This window comes from Anopheles gambiae, chromosome 2, assembly GCF_943734735.2.
Source record: "Anopheles gambiae chromosome 2, idAnoGambNW_F1_1, whole genome shotgun sequence".
NCBI lineage: Eukaryota > Metazoa > Arthropoda > Insecta > Diptera > Culicidae > Anopheles > Anopheles gambiae.
In genome coordinates, this window is record NC_064601.1 from 9152705 (window position 1) to 9171732 (window position 19028).

Below are 19028 nucleotides of genomic sequence, written 5' to 3' on the forward strand. Positions count from 1 at the left end.
CTCTCTCGCTCTCTCTCACACACACACAGTCATGCACATACACATTTTTCTACTTACCTATCGAGCGAGCACCTCCACCGACTGTTCTTCCCTAGGCTGTGCGTAATGTTTTCGATGCGATAAATAATGAACTTTTGGAACCAGCCAATATCCTTTTGCCACAGTTGCTATCTCACCGTGTCACGTAAATTAATCCGGAAGCGAAAAACGACACCAGGCAGGGTGGCAGCTGCGCGCTGTGTCGTGTGAGTTTTCTTGCACTCACCAAAACCGTACCCGTACCGTACACCACGTCGGGCTCTTCGTTCTTCGAACAACACGTAACAACACACACAGACACAGACAAGCAAACGCACGAGGGCAATGGTATCAGTACGGCACACACATGATAAACACAACACGCTAGGATTGGAGCAAAGGATTGTGCACGCAATTGATGCAACGGCAAACAAATTCGCTGGATTTTCTTCACTTTGCACTTTGCTTTGCTCTTCGTACACTTGATCAAATTTTCTTCCTCGGACACTTGACAGGCAGGCCCAGGGCCAAGGGACGTTGACAGTTTGGTATATTTATTATTATTCGCATGCGTCTCGGAGGCACAGCGCTGCACATGTTGAACAGCAAGTGAAACAAGGAGATGTTACATTTTGGTGGAAGTATAAATTATGTCGAAAATCAGTGGACAGATATTAGAAACGTCTATTACCCCCAATCCGATAAATTGTGATTAATTTGTGCTTTCTACTTCCACTCCACGTTCAAAGAAAATTGGAATGAAACGTCAATCGCACATGTGGATGGTTTGTCTCAACCGGGCTTAAGTTTTACTGGACGAGCCTGCCGGCGAGAATAATCGTTCTATTGCGACAAAAAAGCTACCATTTTCTGTGACTAGTGATAATAAGAAGCAATCAAACCTTCGCCTTAAAGCTTATTATTTGTTTCGTCTAACTTTCACAATAACGAACGTTTATCAAACTGGACAGTGTTGTTGTGCTCCGCGGTCGAAAATTAACCCTTGCATCGATCGTCGCTCATTGACAGCATGTTGACATTTTCAATCGTCCCTGCTGTCAACAGCCGGCCGAAAGAAAAATAACATTTCGCAACATTTACGCAAAAAGTGCATTTCTTTACCAGTGCAGCAACACTCGCCCCCCAAGTTTGTAAGATTTTCTACCAAAAAACCTATCATTAAACGCGCCCTGTGAGAACGAAAACCATGTACAACTGCCTACGACTTGCTTCCTGCATTGCACGAACCGGTACCACCAGTACTTTTAGCAGTTTTTCCGCATTTAAAACCATCAGCCCCGCCAGATCGTTCGTGAGCAATGCACTGCTAGTCAGCAAACCAAACGGCGGGGGAATTACCTTTCGTGATGCAACAAAGGTAAGGCTTGAGGTTAAATAGTGCGATGTGTGTGTATGCTCATTGGTAAACTTTTCCCGTGCTTCCCCGGTCCCTTGTAGAAAAGTCTACTCACCGTCGGCCGAACGTTCCGGACGCCCGTCAGCCGATACTGCACCAAACCGAGCGTACCGCAGGAGCGCGGTAGCAAAGCCGTCGGATACTGGTTGCTGGGATGCAGCGGCATGGTCTTCGTCGCCGTCATACTAGGTGGGATTGTGTACTATGAGTTTGTCGTCCGTTGCGTGTGCATCGTGATGGAGGAGATTGTAAAACGGACGGGGAAATAAATGTGGAACCTACCGACTGCATCCGTCCCTCGCGTTGAGAAGAGCTTTGCCTTATTCTAATGCTAATGCCTGCATTCTACTTTCAAACCAACCGTCCTCGGCCGGTGTAGGAGGTGTAACGCGACTGACCGAGTCGGGCCTATCGATGGTTACGTGGAAACTGCTGGGAGAGCAAATGCCCCGCACGGACGCGGAGTGGCAGGAGGAGTTTGACCGGTACCAGCAATTTCCTGAATTTAAACTGTAAGCCCCCCATTTCCGAATCGTTTCATCTGGCAGCATTTCACCAGGTTCGCTTTCATTCCCATTGCAGCAAAAACCAGGACATTACGATGCAAGAATTTAAGCTGATCTGGTACATGGAGTACGGTCACCGCATGTGGGGCCGTGCGATAGGCGCATTCTACAGCATTCCAGCGCTCTACTTCTGGACCAAAGGGTACTTTAACAAGGCGATGAAAATCCGTGTCCTCGCATTCGGTGCCCTCATCGGCGCCCAGGGTCTGATGGGCTGGTACATGGTCAAATCCGGACTCGAGGATCGTTTCCACGAGGAGAGCGATGTGCCACGCGTTTCCCAGTACCGACTCGCATCGCATCTCGGATTTGCCTTCGTGCTTTACTCACTGTTTCTCTGGTCGGCGCTGGATAAGCTGCTTCCGGCCCAGAAACTGGTCGGTCAAATTCCGGCCGCCACGTTCCGCTTCAAAGGTTTGGCCCATGCGACTAAGGCGGCCGTATTTCTGACCGCCCTGTCTGGCGCGTTTGTGGCCGGGCTCGATGCGGGGCTGATTTACAACTCCTTCCCAAAGATGGCCGATCGGTGGATCCCGAGCGACATACTGGCGCTGTCGCCCGCGCTGCGCAACTTTACGGAAAATCCTACCACGGTACAGTTTGACCACCGTGTGCTAGGGACGGCCACACTAACGCTCATCACCGGCATGTTTCTGCTTTCGCGCCGTCGACTGCTGCCACCGCGCGCTTACAAAGCGGCCACGGCGGTGGCCGTCATGGGCTGGATGCAGGTCGCTCTTGGCATTACGACCCTACTTACCTACGTGCCCGTCCCGCTAGCGGCCAGCCATCAGTCGGGCTCGTTGGTGCTGCTCTCGCTGGCCATTTGGTTGACGCACGAGCTGAAGCTTGTCAAGCGGCTACCGAAATAAACAAACATTTACCCACCAGTATGGAGACATTCTAGAGTACACGGGTTTTATTAATATTTCAAACGATCTGAATCGAAATCGGACACAAATCAAACACAAAAAAGAGCTGCGCCACGCTTTTAAGCATCATCCTCCACGTACTCAAATGGTTCCGGTGCTTCCGGCTCCTTCAGGTCGTCGTTCTTCGGGCCACAGGCGGCAACCGGTTCGACCAACACCTGCTCCCCACCGGCCGTGTGGTTCATCATGATGATTCCACCGATCGCAACGTCCTTCAGTGGGGTGTAGGCCGTACCCTCGGCAATGCTGATCACCTTCAGCTGCTGGCGCATGACGCGGGCCGGATTGGACAGAATTTCGAAACTCGGTTCCGGCTCCTTCGGCGTTTTGCTCGCCGTCTTGTCCGCTGCCTTGTCCGTTCCGGTCGAAGCAGAGGCTGAGGTGGCGGTAGCATCCTCCCCGCTAGCTGGTGCCGGAGAAGCCGCACCAGAGCTGGCCGATTTGTCCTTCTTCTTGGATTCCTCTTTAACCGGCGTGGTGGTGGTGGTGGTGGTAGCGGTTGGTTTAGCTTCCTCCTTTGCCTTCGCAGTCTCGTCCTTGCTGCCGGACGCATCCTCATCCACCTCCATCTTCGTTTCCTCCTTGGCACCGCCGTCCTTCGCACCACCATCCTTCGCTTCCTTCTTTTTGTCACCTTCGCGGCGCTTGGCGCGGGCCGCAATCGACAGCACTGCCGTGGTGACCTTTTCGCGCTCTTCGCGTTTTTTCTCTTCCAGCGGCGCTGGGTACGCGTACAGCGACGGACGGGCGGCCGATTTGAAGTCAATCTTCGGCATCTTCAGGTCCGAGTTCAGCGCAATGATGCAGGTCGGCGTGAAGGCTAGGGACAGACAGTGCGACAGCGGGAACCAGTACCAGTACTGGGTGAACAGTAGCATGCCCACGACGGCCTGCAGATTCGTGTGGCCGGTGCGCGACTGCAGGCTAACCGTCACGTTACGTCCCCCGGCGTCGATGATTCCCTGTGCCAAGATAGCGCCGAACTTGGCCATCACGTCCTCGTGCTTGTTGGTGATGACCTGGGTGTACAGCTGCCGGAAGAACGTCACCTTCGGGCAGGTCTGGTCGGTGTGCTGGATCAGAATCATGGCGGACGCGATCAGCGCACCCTGGCGCACAAAGTTTACCGGATCGAACTTGGCCATCGGTTCGAGCAGTGCGATCGCTTCGCGCGAGCCCGTGCCGGCGCAGGCAATACCCAGCGCCATGGCAGCGCCATAACGCACGTGCGGGTTGTACGATTCCGCCAGCAGCGAAACGACCGACGGGCACTGTTCCGGCGAGCGGAACAGAATGAACCCGATGGCCGTGACGGCAGCCCGGCGCACATCGTCATTCACATCGCTGACCGCCACGTGAAGCAGCTTACGGATGGCCTGGTTATTGCCCGTTCCGCAGTACGCCATCGCGATCGTGTACATGCCGCTGCGCCGCAGCACCGGATCCTTGTCGTTCGACAGGGACGCCACCAGTGCGTCCGCTTCCTCCAGCCGGGCGTACATCGTGAGCGAAATGCCCACCGCCAAACCGCGCAGAATCTTTTCGTGCTGCGTCTCCTGCGCGTACGAAACCATATCCTCGATCGCTTGCGCATGCTTCGAGCCGAGCATCAGCATGCCCATCGCAATGCCGGCCGCCTCACCCGTCACCGCATCGTCCTGGTACAGGTTAAACTTGAGCTGCTCGTACACATCCTGCCGGTGGGTACCCATCGCGGCCAGCCCAAGCCCCAGGCAGCCGCCGTGACGGACGTTCTCGTTCTGTGCGTCCTTCAGCTGCTGCAGCAGATAGTCGATGATGTTGGCGCCATGGTTCGCGTGGATCAAACCGAGCGCGTACAGACCGCCGCCCTCCGAGTAGCCCGAGCTTGGGCCGCTCTCCTTCGGCAGGTAGCTTTGCATCAGCGCGAGCGAATCGGTCTCGTGTCCCCGGTGAATGACACCGAGCGAGGCGGTCGCCGTGAGCTTCGCCCAGTTCGTTGCCCTCGCCAGCCATTCGAGATTGTCGCGCAAAAACTGATCGCTCGTGGTGCCGCTGTGCATGAACGTGTTCGCGATGACCGTGGCCGTGTGGCAGATCGACAGCCGGACCGATTCTTTCGTCGCGCGCAGGATCTGCAGATCGGCATGGTTGCTGCGGATGAGGAACTGGAGCTGCAGCTCGATCGTCACCTCGCCCGACAGAATGCTGGCCAGCTTTTCGATATTTTTCTGGTGAGTTTTTTCCGCCTCGTTCAAGCTTTCCAGCGTACGTTCCGCCTTCGGTTCGGTGGCCTCGGTGGCAGTGGTGGCAGTGGCGTCGGTCGTTGTAGTGCCTTGCGGTTTGAAGTTCGAAATCAGGGCCGACGGGATCGGTGCGGTTGCTTTCAGCGCTTGCAGCACCTGGCCCAGGTACTGCTGGGTGGCGGATTCGTACAGATCGAAAGCGATCTGGTACGCCATCAGCACGGACGATTCGCTCTCCTTGGTGAGTCCATCGAGCACCTCGGCGACGGCCAGCGGATCCTCGAGGAAGATCAAACACTGGCACATGTTGACGTAGTCCGGCACGCCCGCATTGCGGTACAGCTCGACCAAGCACCGCAGGACGGTGTTGCGGAAGGCGCGGTTCTGGATGAAGCCCATCGTCACCTGGAACGCGTACGCCAACATACCGGGCACGTCGTCCGCCTTCATGATGGACGCCTCGACAATGTCCATGCGGCGCGTCTCCAGCGCAATGCCGAGCGCCTGCTTGTACTGCCCATCCTCGAGGCAGCGCTGAATCATCCGGTTTACGATCGCCTCCAGCCGTGCGTCGATCGGTTTCGCGACCAGGTTGTTCTCCTCCGCCTCCACCAGGGCCACCCGCAGCTGGGTGTAGTGGTCGATGCACTTGGCAATGATCGTGTCCACGTACTCGTTGCGTGCATTCACGTCGAACAGGTCGCCCGCGCCCAGGGCGTACGTGAGCGAGTCCTCGAACGAACCGAGATGGTAGTACACCTTGGAGGCCACCAGTGCCGCCAGCTCGTGATGGGAGAAGCTTTTGTCCTCGTGCAGCATTTCGATCTTTTCGGCCGCCTCCGAGATTTCCGGCCAAAACTCGCCCACAATCATGTTCAGCTTGTTCAGCGCAAATACCTTTAGCTCCGTGACCGGTTCATCCAGCAGGCAGATGATGCCGGCGGCCGAGGTGATGTTCACCATTGTTTTTTCCGTTTGCTGTGCGGGCTGCTCGGGACGGGACTTTTACTTGATTCACTATTATCTGCTCGCGCGCTACCACTAGTTTAGGAAATAACACACGCAATGATACGCCGAGAGAGCGCTGTTGATGACTTTCACAAAATTGCTTACAATGGAGGAAAATGCTGCGAATGACAATGACCAAACAACTTCACGCTTGACGGATGTCATTTCAGTGACAGCTTGGCGAAGGCGGTTTGAAATTTAAAGCAGCGTGGTTACGAATGGTCGCGAGGTTCGAAAATGTCATCCAGCCGTTACATTCGAATGTCTTGCTTTTGCCATACCCGGGGGAGCAATTGGCTTCAAAACACTTCATTTATCTAATTAGCAAATGAATATATTCATTAAAGCGTATATTTGATCAGTTTTTTTTCGTTAAATTTACAGGAAGCTGTCAGTTGGAAGAGCGAGTTCCATATCCGGATCAGGGCCCCCCCGTTTCATTGCCATCAACTCGTAGTCCAGTGGGGGGGTTCATTGAACTAGCATGTTCCTTTTTTAGACACAACTAGACACACTCGCTTCGGTTGGGTCAGAGCACCAACTTTAGCCATCGAACACGACTCTCCTGAGCCCTTATCATTGATCCTCTATCCTGCTATCTATTTTCGGAGCAGATGTTTCGTTCGAGATAAGGGACAACGATTTGCATGCTTTTTTATTCGTAACGATATTTATATATTTTCTGCAACTTTGCATGCTACATCATGAGTTTTATTAATCCTATCGTTCGTGTGTTTAAGCTTCGTGGAATAACTTAAAATGAACGCAAATATCATCGATACAGAACCATTCTTTATCGTTCTCGAGGGTCAGTGCAAAAAAAGAGGAATATAAAAAAATGTGTAAAAATACTACCCTTTTTGTGTCTGCTACTCTCACAGAACGTAAAAGAAACGGGAAATCTAATCAACTAGCACTCAATTTTTGTGGAAATACTTTAGCTTCTTCTACTAAATGGTACAGAACAATGTTTTTTGTTGTTTTTGTTAAATCACGCTCCTCACTATCAGTTTACCAATTCCCTTTTGAAAACGCCAATATTTTAACACACCCCCCGCCCGTCCCCATGTATTCATGTACACAAACCAAATAAACAACATGCTTTCCACTATCGCACTTGCACCATTGCTGCAGAACAAAGGGCTCATGGCCTTCTTTGACTCGTCCTTGCACCTTCCGTGTTGATGACCTCCAACAAAGGGTTTTGATGAATGGTTATGGTATGGTGCTTACTTGTGTGCCATTTGTCGGGCTCCATCCATTATGTTGGAGTTAGTACATTAAATTCCACCTCACTCCGCTCTATCGTACGCTTGGCCGATGGACACAGCTATGCATGGCCACCAGAGAAAATTGGGTCGCGGGTTGAACCGTTCGACTTACTTCCGGCTGAGCCACATAAAGGTTTTGAACAGGAAGTAAGCCATCCCTACGCAGTAGATAATCTTCTCGCGCTGCTGTCTTTGTACGGAATCAATCTCGACCGCCAGTAGGCGTCGATTTATTTTAGCCACCTGGCGCCTTAGATGCGTGAGCTCCTCTGAGGGTGTCAAGTTTTCGACACTACCACCGAAGGTTGGTGTTTCTTCGCGCATGCTGAAAACGGATGGACAGAGCTTGGTTAAACATGCTACATTGGTACTACAGACTGCCACTGCACCCTTACCTTCTGGTCAAAGTGAGCTCATTGTTGTACTTGGAAAATGCGGACCGTTTAGACGGTTCCCGGCCGTGCGCTAACGATGGCCGGGAGAAGTAAGCATTGCTGCTGTTCGGATCTTCGATCGACTCGAGCGAAGCCGGCCCATAGTTATCCTCCTGGTGGTTGTCTTTGGCGTTCTCTTCCGGTTCGTCCGAAGCCGACGGAAAGTGATGCTCCGAAAGTGTGATGACGCGGGGCGGCGTCGAAACGCGCACAAACCCCGGATCCTTCGGCAGGATGGAGTTCTCCAGCATTATTTCCCGTGGGGCCGATTTGGTGCCTGATGTAAGAACTGGCGCGATTAGATTACCATTTGGTGGTGGTGGTGGTGCGTGTATACACGAGGAGAAAAGGAGAAACGTATGTGAAGCAGGATGTATGTTAGTAGTTGGACACGGTGAAAAGCGGGGAGAATGCTTTTTACGCATGAATGCAACAGCGAAGAATATACCTCCGGTGTGTGTGGGTGTGTTCGTTGTGTTAGCTGATTAGGCCGGGCAACACCGGGATAGACACAACCGGGAAACCCGTACTTACCCAAATGCTGATCCTGACCAAGCACTACGATACGGTCCGGTACGGTCATATCGATCTTGTTGTGGTAGTTCCACGAGTTTATCTCGCCATTACCGTTCGGGAGCAGGTCCTGATCGTCGTAGTAGTCCCCGGTCGCCCGGATGCGCTTCGGCACTCGCATCTGTTCGCTGATGTCGTGCGTAAAGGCGGCGTTCTGAAACATCGCATCGTCGTCGTAGTTCGAGTAGCCTCCGGGACTTATCGAGCGGGCCATTTTGTAAGCGCGTCCGTGTGACAAAGATTCCGATGGGCCCCTCCTCCTGGACAGATGCAGCGGCAGCAGCAGCAGTTCGCTCGCTGAAAACTATTTATAATTGCACTGGTACGGGGGGCGGGTGCAATATTCTGCAAACATAGATCTTAGCACCAGCGCGCACTACGGTTAGGGTAATGGAAAGCGTACACCCTTTTTCGTCGCGTTGGATAATGTTTTCAGTTTTACTTTTTGTTGCGCGGACACGAATATTTTTCGCTGTTTTTTCTTCCAAGCACCAGTCCGTTCTGGTCGGTCGGGGTTGACAGGACCGGAATGACAGCAACGCGTTGTAACGCTTCGCACAAATAACGCACTCGAATTTGCAACAACCGCTTTCGCGCACAATTTGGAATGCACGACCGTTTTGGTGGGATAGTGAACATAAAACGAAATTTCTTGATGAGACAAAAAATATCAGTGCTGCTACGCCAAAATATAAATCTGCTCTATTCACCGTTGTTGTTTGGTGTTACACAAGGTTCCTATATACACAACATGCAATTTTGGTTATTTTCATATTTCGTAATAATTTTTGAATCGCAAATCAAAAAGCTGGTTTTTAGTATTAGAAAATGCGTATTTTTAACATCAAATATTCCTTTAATTTCGTCAAAATCCTAAAAAGCAGTAGAATTCTGTCGAAGCGATACATCGCACCTTGCATCTTGCAGCACCTTGGCCAGCAAAACGTCACGGCGTTAGGGCTGTCAAAACTGCGCTGCCTGACCCAACCCGCCAATCCCTCCATTCACATTCGCAGCCAAGCAGAAGCACCCAGCAGCAGAAGAGGGCAGCAAATTTAGTTGTGCGTTCTGGATGAGATTATTTTCCCCGTGTGCATCCATCGGTCGAGTTGTCGCGTGCGTGCAGCAACGCCAAGTGTGTGAAGTGATGCATTAAAAGCGTGTGGTTGGGCCCCGCCACCAAGTCAACAGCAGCACCATCCATTTGCGCCGTCTTCAAAGTATCGGTACGCTGCTTCACACTCTTCGTCATCGCACTTTTCTTCGCTGTCATGCTCCTCCACCTACTGCTCATCCTCATCGACAGCAGCAGCAGCAGCAGCTTCACCGACGTCCTATCTACTTGAACCTACCATCGTCATCATCACCACCACCATCATCAACAACAACATCATCATCATCATTGCCATTGCCATCATCATCTCGATTTCTCAAGGTGTTGAAGAGTAATATAGTGCTGCTTGCGAAAAACCCCCTCCTCAGAAACGACAGCAGCAACACCTCGTGACGACGGTGTGTGCGTGTGTGTGGTGGCGCTTCGTCCGGTCATCCGGTCGGTCGGAAAATATGGTCGCGGCGGCAGCGGGACCGTATTTCCTGTGCGCCTGACGATTGAGCATGTCAGCCGACGGTGGCGGTGCCAGGAGCAAAATAAGGAAACGCAGACGACGATGATGATGATGGAGGAACAAATACGCCCGACGAACGCGCACTCGTTCGCCCCCTTGCCGTAATAGTGCAGTTGTGTGTGTGTATGTGGGAGTGTGAGTGTGTGGTGTTATTTTTTTCATCGCGCTCGATCGGTGTGTGATATTTTATTTCGTTCGTTTCGTTTCGGTTCATCTTCAATTGTGCCCTTTCCTTGTGACTGGTCGGTCCGCCAATCCTCCCATCCCTTCCCTTCCCTGCTTGCGTCAGGCCACTTTGTCGGCCACGGTCCATTCCGTTTCCTTTCCCCCATCGCGGGCGGGCAAGAAATATCACCGGCCAAAAACGAATCACGCCTGACCACATCCCCGTGGCCGCTGTCGCGAGTGTCAAATAGGTCCCGGCACGAAGGAAGGAAAATCCGAACATCCCCGTCGTTAACGTACCAAAACGTACGGCCGCCATCATATCTGTTTTGACTGATATTTTCACTACCATCACTGCTACTACTACTACCACTATTGCCGTGGCCACTGGCCATTGGTGGTGCAGCAAGAAATCACAGCAGTGTTTTCAAAATACCTCAACGGGCGCCGCACAGTGATTTGTTGTTATGAACGGTGCAATAAAATGCGTGAAGCAAGTATGGTTCACCTTGTGAGTGCATTCGGTGCCTGCTACTACTACGTGCGAGGGTATCAGCAGAAACAGTGTATCTCGTCGTCTGTTTGCTCGCGGTGTTGTTATCACAAAGCAGGCCGCGCATCGAGCCGCGAATAAACGTGGAGCACACACACCGACTGCATGCAGACAGGGGGCACACACACACATACAGGATTAGGATCGTGGTGCAAGGGTGTGTGGACCTTATTCGAGAGCGTGTGAAACTAGGAAACGAAAAGAAGGAAATGTGAATACTCACAACTAGCTTAGCAACTCACCTTTGATTATACCCCGCGAGCGAACGAGCAGCGCTGCAAAACCGGAAGTCGTAGGTCTGCGGCTTTTGCATCGTATCCACCCTCCCCGCCATCACTAGAACAACTGCAACTGAAGGATTTCATACAGCTCACAGATACCTACAAACATACAACACAAAAAAGCAAACTGCAGGGAGCTAAATGCTGTGAATTATCGTGTTTGCCAACTACAAATCTCACAACCCCAAAAGACCCGCCACGGAACGAGGGGAAACGGTCGTAGAAAGCAGGTGAACAAATACACACACTCACTCAAAAACGAACCCAGGGATCATATACAACGGAGTGTCTACAAAATTGCAAAAGTGTGTGGGGATAAATCTTCCCCGGCGAAAGGAGCAGGAGCAGAAGAAGAATCATCCTCAACGAAAGTACCAAAAAAGCTCAAGACACTAGCGTGATGGGTAACTGCATCGGAATCAATCGGAACGATGAAACGCTGGACACTGGGTCGAACAACGTGTCCCGACCAGTGACGGGTAGGTTTTTTGTTTTCTTTCTAGCGCGTAAGGCTAATCCCACACGATGATCGTTCTTGTTTTCCGTAGGTTCGCACTTAACGCTTCATGTTGTGTAGTAGGTCCTCCTCGGAAATCGATAACACAGACGGGCGCTGTTGCGTACCCCGGTACTGCTGCGTGCAACCTATCTGACCGGTACGCAGAGCCGTTCTCGTCTGTGTCGCTCCCCTTCTGCTGCATTCCCCCCCACCCCCAACCTACACTTCCACCTTGCATTGGTTAGTCACACGAATCGTTCGATTCTTGCTGCGAAGTTGACTGTGGGGATTCCGGATTTGCATATTATTCCCATCGCACGTTCTCACACCGCACGCCCATGGTTTCGGATGGCATTTAAGGGCGGCGATGGGTGGTGGTGGGGTACCGTTTTAGGGTAGTAATGGTACGACAGCCACACAAACACACACACACGGCCGCTTGTTTGTGGTTGACGGCAGGCCAAAACGTAAATATTCAACCGATGGCCGGGCCGGGTGAGAAGGCGTGAGGTGTGCACGGAAGGGCAGCCCATATCAGTCGCGCAAGATCGTACAGAAATAATCAACCGTACAAAACTACGGCTACGGTGGCGGCCCGATTCGTTGAGTTCCGTTTTTGAGCGGCATTAGGGCGTAACGGATTCATTCAGCAAAACAACCTCAAAGCAAAACTTCAGCGCCACGCGACGTGAATTGTAAATCGCATTAATTGTACCATTTTTGTATCAATACGCTGATTGTTGCGGAAAGATGCGGAAAACCCCGAAACGTCAGGAATAGTGCAGCAATTCATTTTCCTGCCCCATGTGCTCGACGAGCTTAGTAAAAGATGTGTGGGGATTGCTTGTCTGCTTTGCCCTTAGAAGAATCATTTCCTTGATAGATCTTTCCAGTTTGCTAGAGCTCCTTCTGGCTTCGGTGTGTGTGTGTGTGTGTGTGCGCTATAGCGCGATTAATGCTAAACGCTACTCTAATAATCCGCCTGCACCTGCGGCACGATAGAGTCCCCGGAATGGAATGCGGAGGTCTGGCCTGAGTGTTCGGTGTCTGTGTGGAAGGGGAAACGACTTTTACCGACCATCCCTCACCAAACACACGCACACACACACCACCTACCCAGTCGGGTGCGTTCGCGCAACGCGGCGTCCTTCAAACACTTGTTTCAATCATTAATATCGCCGCTAGAAACGGCTGGTGGGTGGTGGGTGCGGTGGGCTGAGTCGCGAACGGTTTCGGCAGCCAGGAGGGCTATATTGGCGATGGTGTGCGGCTGTGCTATTTTTGTTATTAGTTCAGCAGCAGCAGCAGCGAACGGCAACCGGCCACTAACCGATGGTTTTGAGTGACACATTTTAAAAAGATCGAAGCAAGAGCTAAGAGAAGAGAGAGGGAATGATAGAGAAGGTCGTGATATATGGGGCGGGTGGGTTGGGGGGGTGGGGGGAGCTCCCTTGGATTGAAATTTGCGTATGTTGCGTGAATGTGGGCACCGCGCAGCGAGTGCGTAAATGTCGTCACGTTCGACGTGCAGGCGGCACATGTATGCGCTTTATACAGCTGCGAGCCCGAGCTAATGCTTTTTCAAACGTTTTTTTGTGTCATCGTAACCCTTTAACAATAGGACGGTCCTTCAGTCGATGGCGGGGATACCTGTTGTTACGGTGCCATAGCGTTTTTGTAGCGTTGGTTGGAGGATTACGCTTCCACATCGTTTAACACGAATGCGAGTCGTTATGATGGGAATCGCTTGATAAGCTAGCAATGTTTGAATAGATAGTGGAATAGTCAACCACCGGAAGGAAGGTGAACGACGAGAATGATTTATGTAAATATTGATCAGTTTGTGAATGCTGTTTCCTTTCAATGATTTCGAATGAGTTATTTTTGTAGTGTTGTAATTGGTGCAAGATGAAGCTCCATTACGATTTTCCAGCATTTTTTGCACTTTTTTTCACCCCGTCTCGTATTCCGTCTACAATTAGTAGTTTAGGTAACCTTAAAATATTGATCCTCATCCGGCTTCTTAACTTTTTTTTTGTAGCAAGACAAGATTTTAGCTTGAATAGTCTTAAAAAATGTGAAAAAAGGAGATTAAACTGATCCGCAAAACAGATAATTCCGATTCAATTGCCTATTTATCGTCCCAGCTATACGGGTATCATCTATCAAGGTGCGACAATGCATCGCAATAAACTGTTATCGTCCTATGTTTGATAGCGTTGCGAATTAACACTTGACGCAAGCAGCCAGCAATCAGTTGGAATAAAGGAAACCTTTTTTATTGATCCTCTGATCAACGTTGTCCGATAGAAAACCAATGGGGTTGTTTTCTGTTCGGTTAAGAAGAATGTTTCCCATCTGAGAAGCTTGTTAATTTGATATGTATTAATATAATTTAAATATTTACCTATCTAGTTAAATTCTGACACTTTGTCAGAGTTTGAGTTAATCAAATCGTACAATAACGTATATTTCGCTCTATATCTCCCCACGAACAGGAACGACATCCAGCTTTGTCGGTGTTCAGCGCAAAAATCATCCACTCTGTCACGAGACAATACGCTGGAAATCGGAAGTGCCATTAACGGAGGGGCAGCTAAGAAGCAAACGGGACGAGTTCTGGGACACGGCGCCCGCCTTCGAGGGCCGGAAGGAGATATGGGACGCGTTGCGGGCAGCGACCAGTGCTGCCGAGGCGCTCGATTTTCAGCTCGCTCAAGCAATACTGGACGGGGCCAACATATCGGTCCCCAACGGATACCTCACGGAGTGTTACGACGAACTTGGTTCGCAGTATAAATTACCAATCTATTGCCTATCATATCCTGTCAACGTAGTTAAGGAAGACTACGGCTGTGACTCACCAGCCGAATACTCGGAACCGGTTGACGGTGGTAAGTTGTGACGGGAGATCAATCGACAATCTGGAGTTACGGTGCTGTTGCTAAAAACGTTGTCTGCTTGCCATTCCCATTTAGGTACGGAAGTGATTCTAAAGCTTCGCCTATCGTCGACGTGTACAGACGTTAAGCTACCAGTGTATTCTAAAGACACAATTGGGCAGTGTAAAAAGAAACTTCAGGTGAGTGACAATGTTGTACCATCTCATCATAATCATGCTCAATCGTTGCCTCAACTGTTGCCTCCAATCCTTCTCCACCTGATATTTCCTCATGCATTTGCTGTTGCCTAGGATAACGAATTATCGATTTCCCTTAAAACTTACTCATGATAACCTTTTATCCTTGCCATATATAGCCGGTCAATAATTAATTCTTTACAACTGTCTACTTCTACTCCCATTTTTCCCCCTCTTATGTATCACCACGCCGGCCTGTCACGGTACGTTTACGGCTCCTACACTCGAAATCAATTGCACACGATGCATCTCCTAACGACGACTGCTGACGAACGCAAACGGTGTCTCCTGGGTCGCGGTACGATCGCGTGCGTACCCTCCATTAAATGCCGTCGTTAATATCCTCGAACCCACAACACGACCACAACAAAACACATCCCCCTTTCTGGCGTCCGGTGTATCCTGCAACTATTATTCTACATCACGCGCCACTTCCTACCGCCGGGTGTGGAAATTGGTAATGACTGGGGAAAAAAACGACCGGCCCTGGTATGGACGATGACGCTTTGCCCACTCCCCCACCCCCATCATCACGACGAATGCGCACAGGCTCAGGAAGGAATAGATGCATTTACTCAGCGATGGTTCTACGGTGGCAAATTGTTAGGTGATAAAATGCACATCGATGAGGCCCACATACAGCCCGGTTACATTGTGCAGGTTATTGTAAATACCGAGAAACAATCGTCATTAGCCATCAGCTAGCCAACGGTGCCGTTAGTCAAACGTTGCTGGTACGCCACCATCAACCAACCACGCTTACGGAAAATGGGAGTTTCCGCGGCACGCTGCAACCCCTTGGGCCGGTGTGCGCTGTACACTAAAACTGTCTAAAACTTACGCGGCTGATTTGTAATCGACGCCCGCCGCTACCGCGCGGTAGTAGTGGTTCAACCGAATACAACCCGGCTTTTACTTCTATGATTACACTCTATCCCCCCCCCCCCCCCGCCCTTACCTTTGTTTAGAAAAACCATTGTGAGGGGGAGCGGGCTGGATGGGGTAGCAAAACAAAAGTAGAGTAGAGTAAATGTTATTTGCTAGAAAATGCTACTGGTAAGAAAGGCTCCTGCGCAATTGATCGATGCTCTGTACACATTTCGTTGATACATATATACTTACGCGCAATATATCTACCTAACTTACTCATAGAACCAAACCCAAACGGATACCATACTAATCGAAACGATACAAAACCAACAACCAAGTTACAACGCAATGCATTCGCTGCTAGGATGATTTTACGCGAAACACACTGTGCGTGTGCAAAATGCTTGATATATCCTTTTCCCCTTTGCTAGACAAGATTCTGCTCTGCAACCATAGCAGTACCATGGCAGACACTCTACAGCCCCCCTCCCCCTCCCCTCAGACAGGAAGAATCAGACAAAAAAATTTGTGAATACAACTGTGTAGTAGTTTTATAGCGGGAAAGATGTCTACAAATGTCTGTACATTCAAGAGCACGTGGATGTACCATCGCGGCTTACATTTGCAACTGTATGGCGGGAGTGATGGTGATGTGCTCTGCTGTTCGCACGGTGTCGGCACGGTGCAAACATTTTTGCAACACTATTGGAAACTAAGTGCAACACAGAACACAAACTACTAAGCGCAAGTGCAAACGCCCCACGTGTGCGTGTGCGCATTATGTAGCAGTGGATGATAAATATTGATATTAACAACAGATTTAATTTAAGCGAACTGATAGTTATTACTTTTAACGATAGGCTATACATATACATACATGAATGAGCTAAACAAAAATAATATATTTGGAGATAACAGAACATATTTAATTTGAAACATTCGAAGCGTCTTTAGTTAGCATCTTCTGGTTACTGTTACTGTAATTACTGTTAGCATCCGAAAGACGTTGCAATTTCCCCCCATAACTAACCTTAGGAAAGTGTCATCATTCGTTGAGCGATTTGCCAATGGCGAGATAGAGAGAAAAAAAGCAAGCCTCCCCCCGTTGTAAAACATATAAAAATAAGTCTATCAATTTTATTGTAGAGTACAATTTGCTGTAAACATCACAATCGAGTTCCATTACATTCGCTTTCCGTGTTTCGCGCAGATCCCGCCACGGGGTGGGGCCAGGGAGCCACACCCAAACGCCGTAAAGTGTCGAACCGTAATTAAGAGTAGAGGTGAAGTAAAGAGCGAACACACCGTATTGTTTGTGTACGTATTTACAAAGAAATCGCTTAATTTTGAACGCAACCGCACATTGCTTTTGATTCGTTATTGGCGAAACATGTGGCAGTGTGTATACTCGTGTCTGTTTCGTTGCCGCGTATTGGTTTACACTGGCTGGTGCGTAAGTTGTACAACGCTAGTAATTAAATAAATATCCTACACCTCCTCTGCGAGCAAAGGCTTCATTGCGGGTGTGCAGGCACCACCCGGCTCTTGCCATTACGCTAGACGGGGCAGTGTTGGGCAGCGGCGCTGGATTGGCCATCCACGCTCTCTGTTGTAGCGGCAGTGGATGTGGGGACGATCTCCTCATTTAGCTCATTTAGGTTGTACTAAATTGTTCTACGTTGCTGAGTATTAAGTGGTAGTGTTTATAAACGGTGTGCTTTTTACACAAATGTTGGATCATTTTGCGCTCGGAATGTATAAAACGCAGGCAGTTTCTTCTGTTAGGTGGAACACAGTCCGGGATAGGAAAAGAACTAACACTCGCATACTACACCCTGGTATGAATGGCTCCACGAAAGGTGAGAACCGTTTTACGAGCATTGTTTGAATATTGACTTTTAAAAAAGGGCTTAACACACAATCTATCTATTATTGTATAGCTTTTTTTTGTTTGCTTTTTGAACATTTGTCATTCATATTCCTTCCCTCGCTTGCATCATCTCTCTTAACATAATATCGAGTCTATAAATTATTGCTCACAACAATCACACTTCACGCTTAATGCAGACACACACTCCTCGCTCTCGCGCATGTTCATTCATTCGTTCGTAGGTATTGATCGACCGTTAGTACACTACGCCACTCTACAATCCGATCGCATCTGTGATAAACCCTGATCAGATCCGGTGCCTGCGTATCGTAACGGCGCGTCAGCAGTCGAAAGGAGGTTTATTGGGAAATATCCTCACGTGGCTCACAACCGTGCGTTACCATTGTTACCCCAGGTGACCTGGTTGCGGGGCTGCAGGCGCAGCGAGTTGCGATCGTCATCCTCAATTACCGGTTCGTACGCTTGGTTCACCTGGCCAGTGACACCGTAGATTTCACCGCCGGGACCACCGTTCACGTTGAAGATGTCCTTCACGCTAACGCCAGCGTTCGAAGTGCGCGTCGGCCTCGGTGGGGCGTTATTATTTCCCTGATAACAACAACAACAACAAACAAGAATGATTATAATGCACCACAACGAAAGCGATCATGGTTGAATTCTTACATTCGGCACACCCGTAATGCCATACTCGTTGTTGGCCCCGAGCGTCTGCATTTGCGACTTGCGCCGCTCCGCCATCACCGAGTTCTTGCGCACCTCCAGCGCACGGATCGTTTCGCGGCGCATCGTCATCCGGCGGGTAAGGATCGGGGTGGCGGTATTGTTCTCGTCGGCCGTCAGCTTTAGGAACCGCTTCTTGAACGCCACATCGAGCGTACCAATCTGTCGGCGCGGTTGCCGTGCCTTTTCGAGGTTCTGGATCGTGCGTCGGCGTGCGATACGGTCCGGACCGCTGCCCGAATCATTATCGTAATCTCCATCGATGCCTTGCAGTCGTTGCAAATTCTTGACTATCTCAACAGCGTGCTGTATAGACAAAACGTGTGTTTAGTAGTGAGCATAAGCACACTCGATTACAAAACGGTTTGCGCCTTACCTTGTCTATGAGAGCATCCTGCGACAGCTCCTCCGGCTTCTTGTTGCAGGCCCAGTTGAGCTCGGTCGAGGCCAGAATGTGCGACAGTGTGCCGAACCGATGGAACATCATTGCCACAAACTGAATGATCAGAATCAGGGCGAAGAAGAACACAAACACCAGACCGATCGGTTCCAGCTGCAGATACTCCTTGGAGATGTGCACCTGCGATGAGTTCACAATGGTTATTAGTAGTGGACGACGGTTCATTCGCACCATTTTACGGTTGCTGTTAATAGGTTAGGTTGAGGTTGCACATGAGATGGTTAACACGCACGTTGTGCCCTGGGAATGCCCTTCTCCTGGCAGGCAGGCAGACCGGTTGGACATGGCCGGCAGATATGGCAGAGAGCCCAGCGCACAACGGAGGTTAGTTGGGAAGGGTTTGAACAATTTTGAACATCTTGTTAGCACAGAAATCCG

The 19028-nt window shown here is 50.2% G+C and overlaps 6 protein-coding genes across 12 annotated transcripts in view; 2 read left to right on the forward strand and 4 right to left on the reverse strand.

Moving 5' to 3' along the window:
* Nucleotides 1-554, reverse strand: part of LOC1281432 (estrogen-related receptor gamma) — a 34819-nt gene extending 34265 nt beyond the window's left edge. The window contains exon 1 of the mRNA XM_321343.6: nt 58-554. The gene's annotated coding sequence lies outside the window, so the exon portion shown is untranslated. The remainder of the gene's footprint in view (nt 1-57) is intronic.
* A 262-nt stretch (nt 555-816) lies between these two features.
* Nucleotides 817-2907, forward strand: LOC1281430 (cytochrome c oxidase assembly protein COX15 homolog). The gene is made up of 4 exons (XM_321341.5): nt 817-1396; nt 1477-1624; nt 1815-1947; nt 2018-2907. Exons 1-4 carry the CDS (start codon nt 1226-1228, stop codon nt 2871-2873), a joined length of 1308 nt encoding a protein of 435 aa, XP_321341.4. The 5' UTR covers nt 817-1225; the 3' UTR covers nt 2874-2907.
* Nucleotides 2893-6317, reverse strand: LOC1281429 (26S proteasome non-ATPase regulatory subunit 1). The gene has a single exon (XM_321340.6). The coding sequence runs from the start codon at nt 6119-6121 to the stop codon at nt 2993-2995; it is 3129 nt and encodes a 1042-aa protein (XP_321340.6). The 5' UTR covers nt 6122-6317; the 3' UTR covers nt 2893-2992.
* A 621-nt stretch (nt 6318-6938) lies between these two features.
* LOC1281428 (transport and Golgi organization protein 11) lies at nt 6939-9145 on the reverse strand. Of its 2 annotated transcripts, none has more exons than XM_321339.6 (3): nt 8406-9145; nt 7833-8148; nt 6939-7762 (listed from the first exon to the last, which is right to left on the reverse strand). In XM_321339.6, exons 1-3 carry the CDS (start codon nt 8656-8658, stop codon nt 7546-7548), a joined length of 786 nt encoding a protein of 261 aa, XP_321339.5. In that variant the 5' UTR covers nt 8659-9145; the 3' UTR covers nt 6939-7545. The 2 variants fall into 2 exon arrangements, with proteins under 2 accessions (XP_321339.5, XP_061519436.1); XM_061663452.1 differs by having other exon boundaries at nt 7833-8160.
* A 276-nt stretch (nt 9146-9421) lies between these two features.
* Nucleotides 9422-16515, forward strand: LOC1281427 (ubiquitin domain-containing protein 1). 2 transcript variants are annotated; one of them, XM_061663453.1, is made up of 5 exons: nt 9440-9670; nt 9927-11550; nt 14069-14464; nt 14549-14652; nt 15259-16515. In XM_061663453.1, the coding sequence occupies exons 2-5, from the start codon at nt 11472-11474 to the stop codon at nt 15412-15414; spliced, it is 735 nt and encodes a 244-aa protein (XP_061519437.1). In that variant the 5' UTR covers nt 9440-9670; nt 9927-11471; the 3' UTR covers nt 15415-16515. The 2 variants fall into 2 exon arrangements, with proteins under 2 accessions (XP_321338.3, XP_061519437.1); XM_321338.4 differs by having other exon boundaries at nt 9422-11550.
* A 169-nt stretch (nt 16516-16684) lies between these two features.
* Nucleotides 16685-19028, reverse strand: part of LOC1281426 (chitin synthase chs-2) — a 28976-nt gene continuing 26632 nt past the window's right edge. For all 5 annotated transcript variants that reach the window (XM_061663451.1, XM_061663450.1, XM_061663449.1 and 2 more), the window contains 3 exons: nt 18567-18770; nt 18134-18496; nt 16685-18058 (listed from right to left, as the gene is read on the reverse strand). In XM_061663451.1, the coding sequence (XP_061519435.1) occupies nt 17834-18058; nt 18134-18496; nt 18567-18770 (792 nt within the window). In that variant the 3' untranslated portion in view covers nt 16685-17833. The remainder of the gene's footprint in view (nt 18059-18133; nt 18497-18566; nt 18771-19028) is intronic.

What these genes read in the sequence shown, in the direction of transcription:
- LOC1281428 (XM_061663452.1), bottom strand. Translation starts at nt 8,658, where the DNA reads ATGGCCCGCTCGATAAGTCCCGGAGGCTACTCGAACTACGACGACGAT. An exon ending in TGGTCAGGATCAGCATTTGG is followed by an intron (nt 8,161 to 8,405) that starts GTAAGTACGGGT and finishes TAATCGCGCCAG; the next exon opens with TTCTTACATCAGGCACCAAA. An exon ending in GAGCTCACTTTGACCAGAAG is followed by an intron (nt 7,763 to 7,832) that starts GTAAGGGTGCAG and finishes ATCCGTTTTCAG; the next exon opens with CATGCGCGAAGAAACACCAA.
- LOC1281430 (XM_321341.5), top strand. Translation starts at nt 1,226, where the DNA reads ATGTACAACTGCCTACGACTTGCTTCCTGCATTGCACGAACCGGTACC. An exon ending in CCTTTCGTGATGCAACAAAG is followed by an intron (nt 1,397 to 1,476) that starts GTAAGGCTTGAG and finishes GGTCCCTTGTAG; the next exon opens with AAAAGTCTACTCACCGTCGG. An exon ending in CAATTTCCTGAATTTAAACT is followed by an intron (nt 1,948 to 2,017) that starts GTAAGCCCCCCA and finishes TTCCCATTGCAG; the next exon opens with CAAAAACCAGGACATTACGA.
- LOC1281429 (XM_321340.6), bottom strand. Translation starts at nt 6,121, where the DNA reads ATGGTGAACATCACCTCGGCCGCCGGCATCATCTGCCTGCTGGATGAA.
- LOC1281427 (XM_321338.4), top strand. Translation starts at nt 11,472, where the DNA reads ATGGGTAACTGCATCGGAATCAATCGGAACGATGAAACGCTGGACACT. An exon ending in CGTGTCCCGACCAGTGACGG is followed by an intron (nt 11,551 to 14,068) that starts GTAGGTTTTTTG and finishes CCCCACGAACAG; the next exon opens with GAACGACATCCAGCTTTGTC. An exon ending in CTCGGAACCGGTTGACGGTG is followed by an intron (nt 14,465 to 14,548) that starts GTAAGTTGTGAC and finishes ATTCCCATTTAG; the next exon opens with GTACGGAAGTGATTCTAAAG.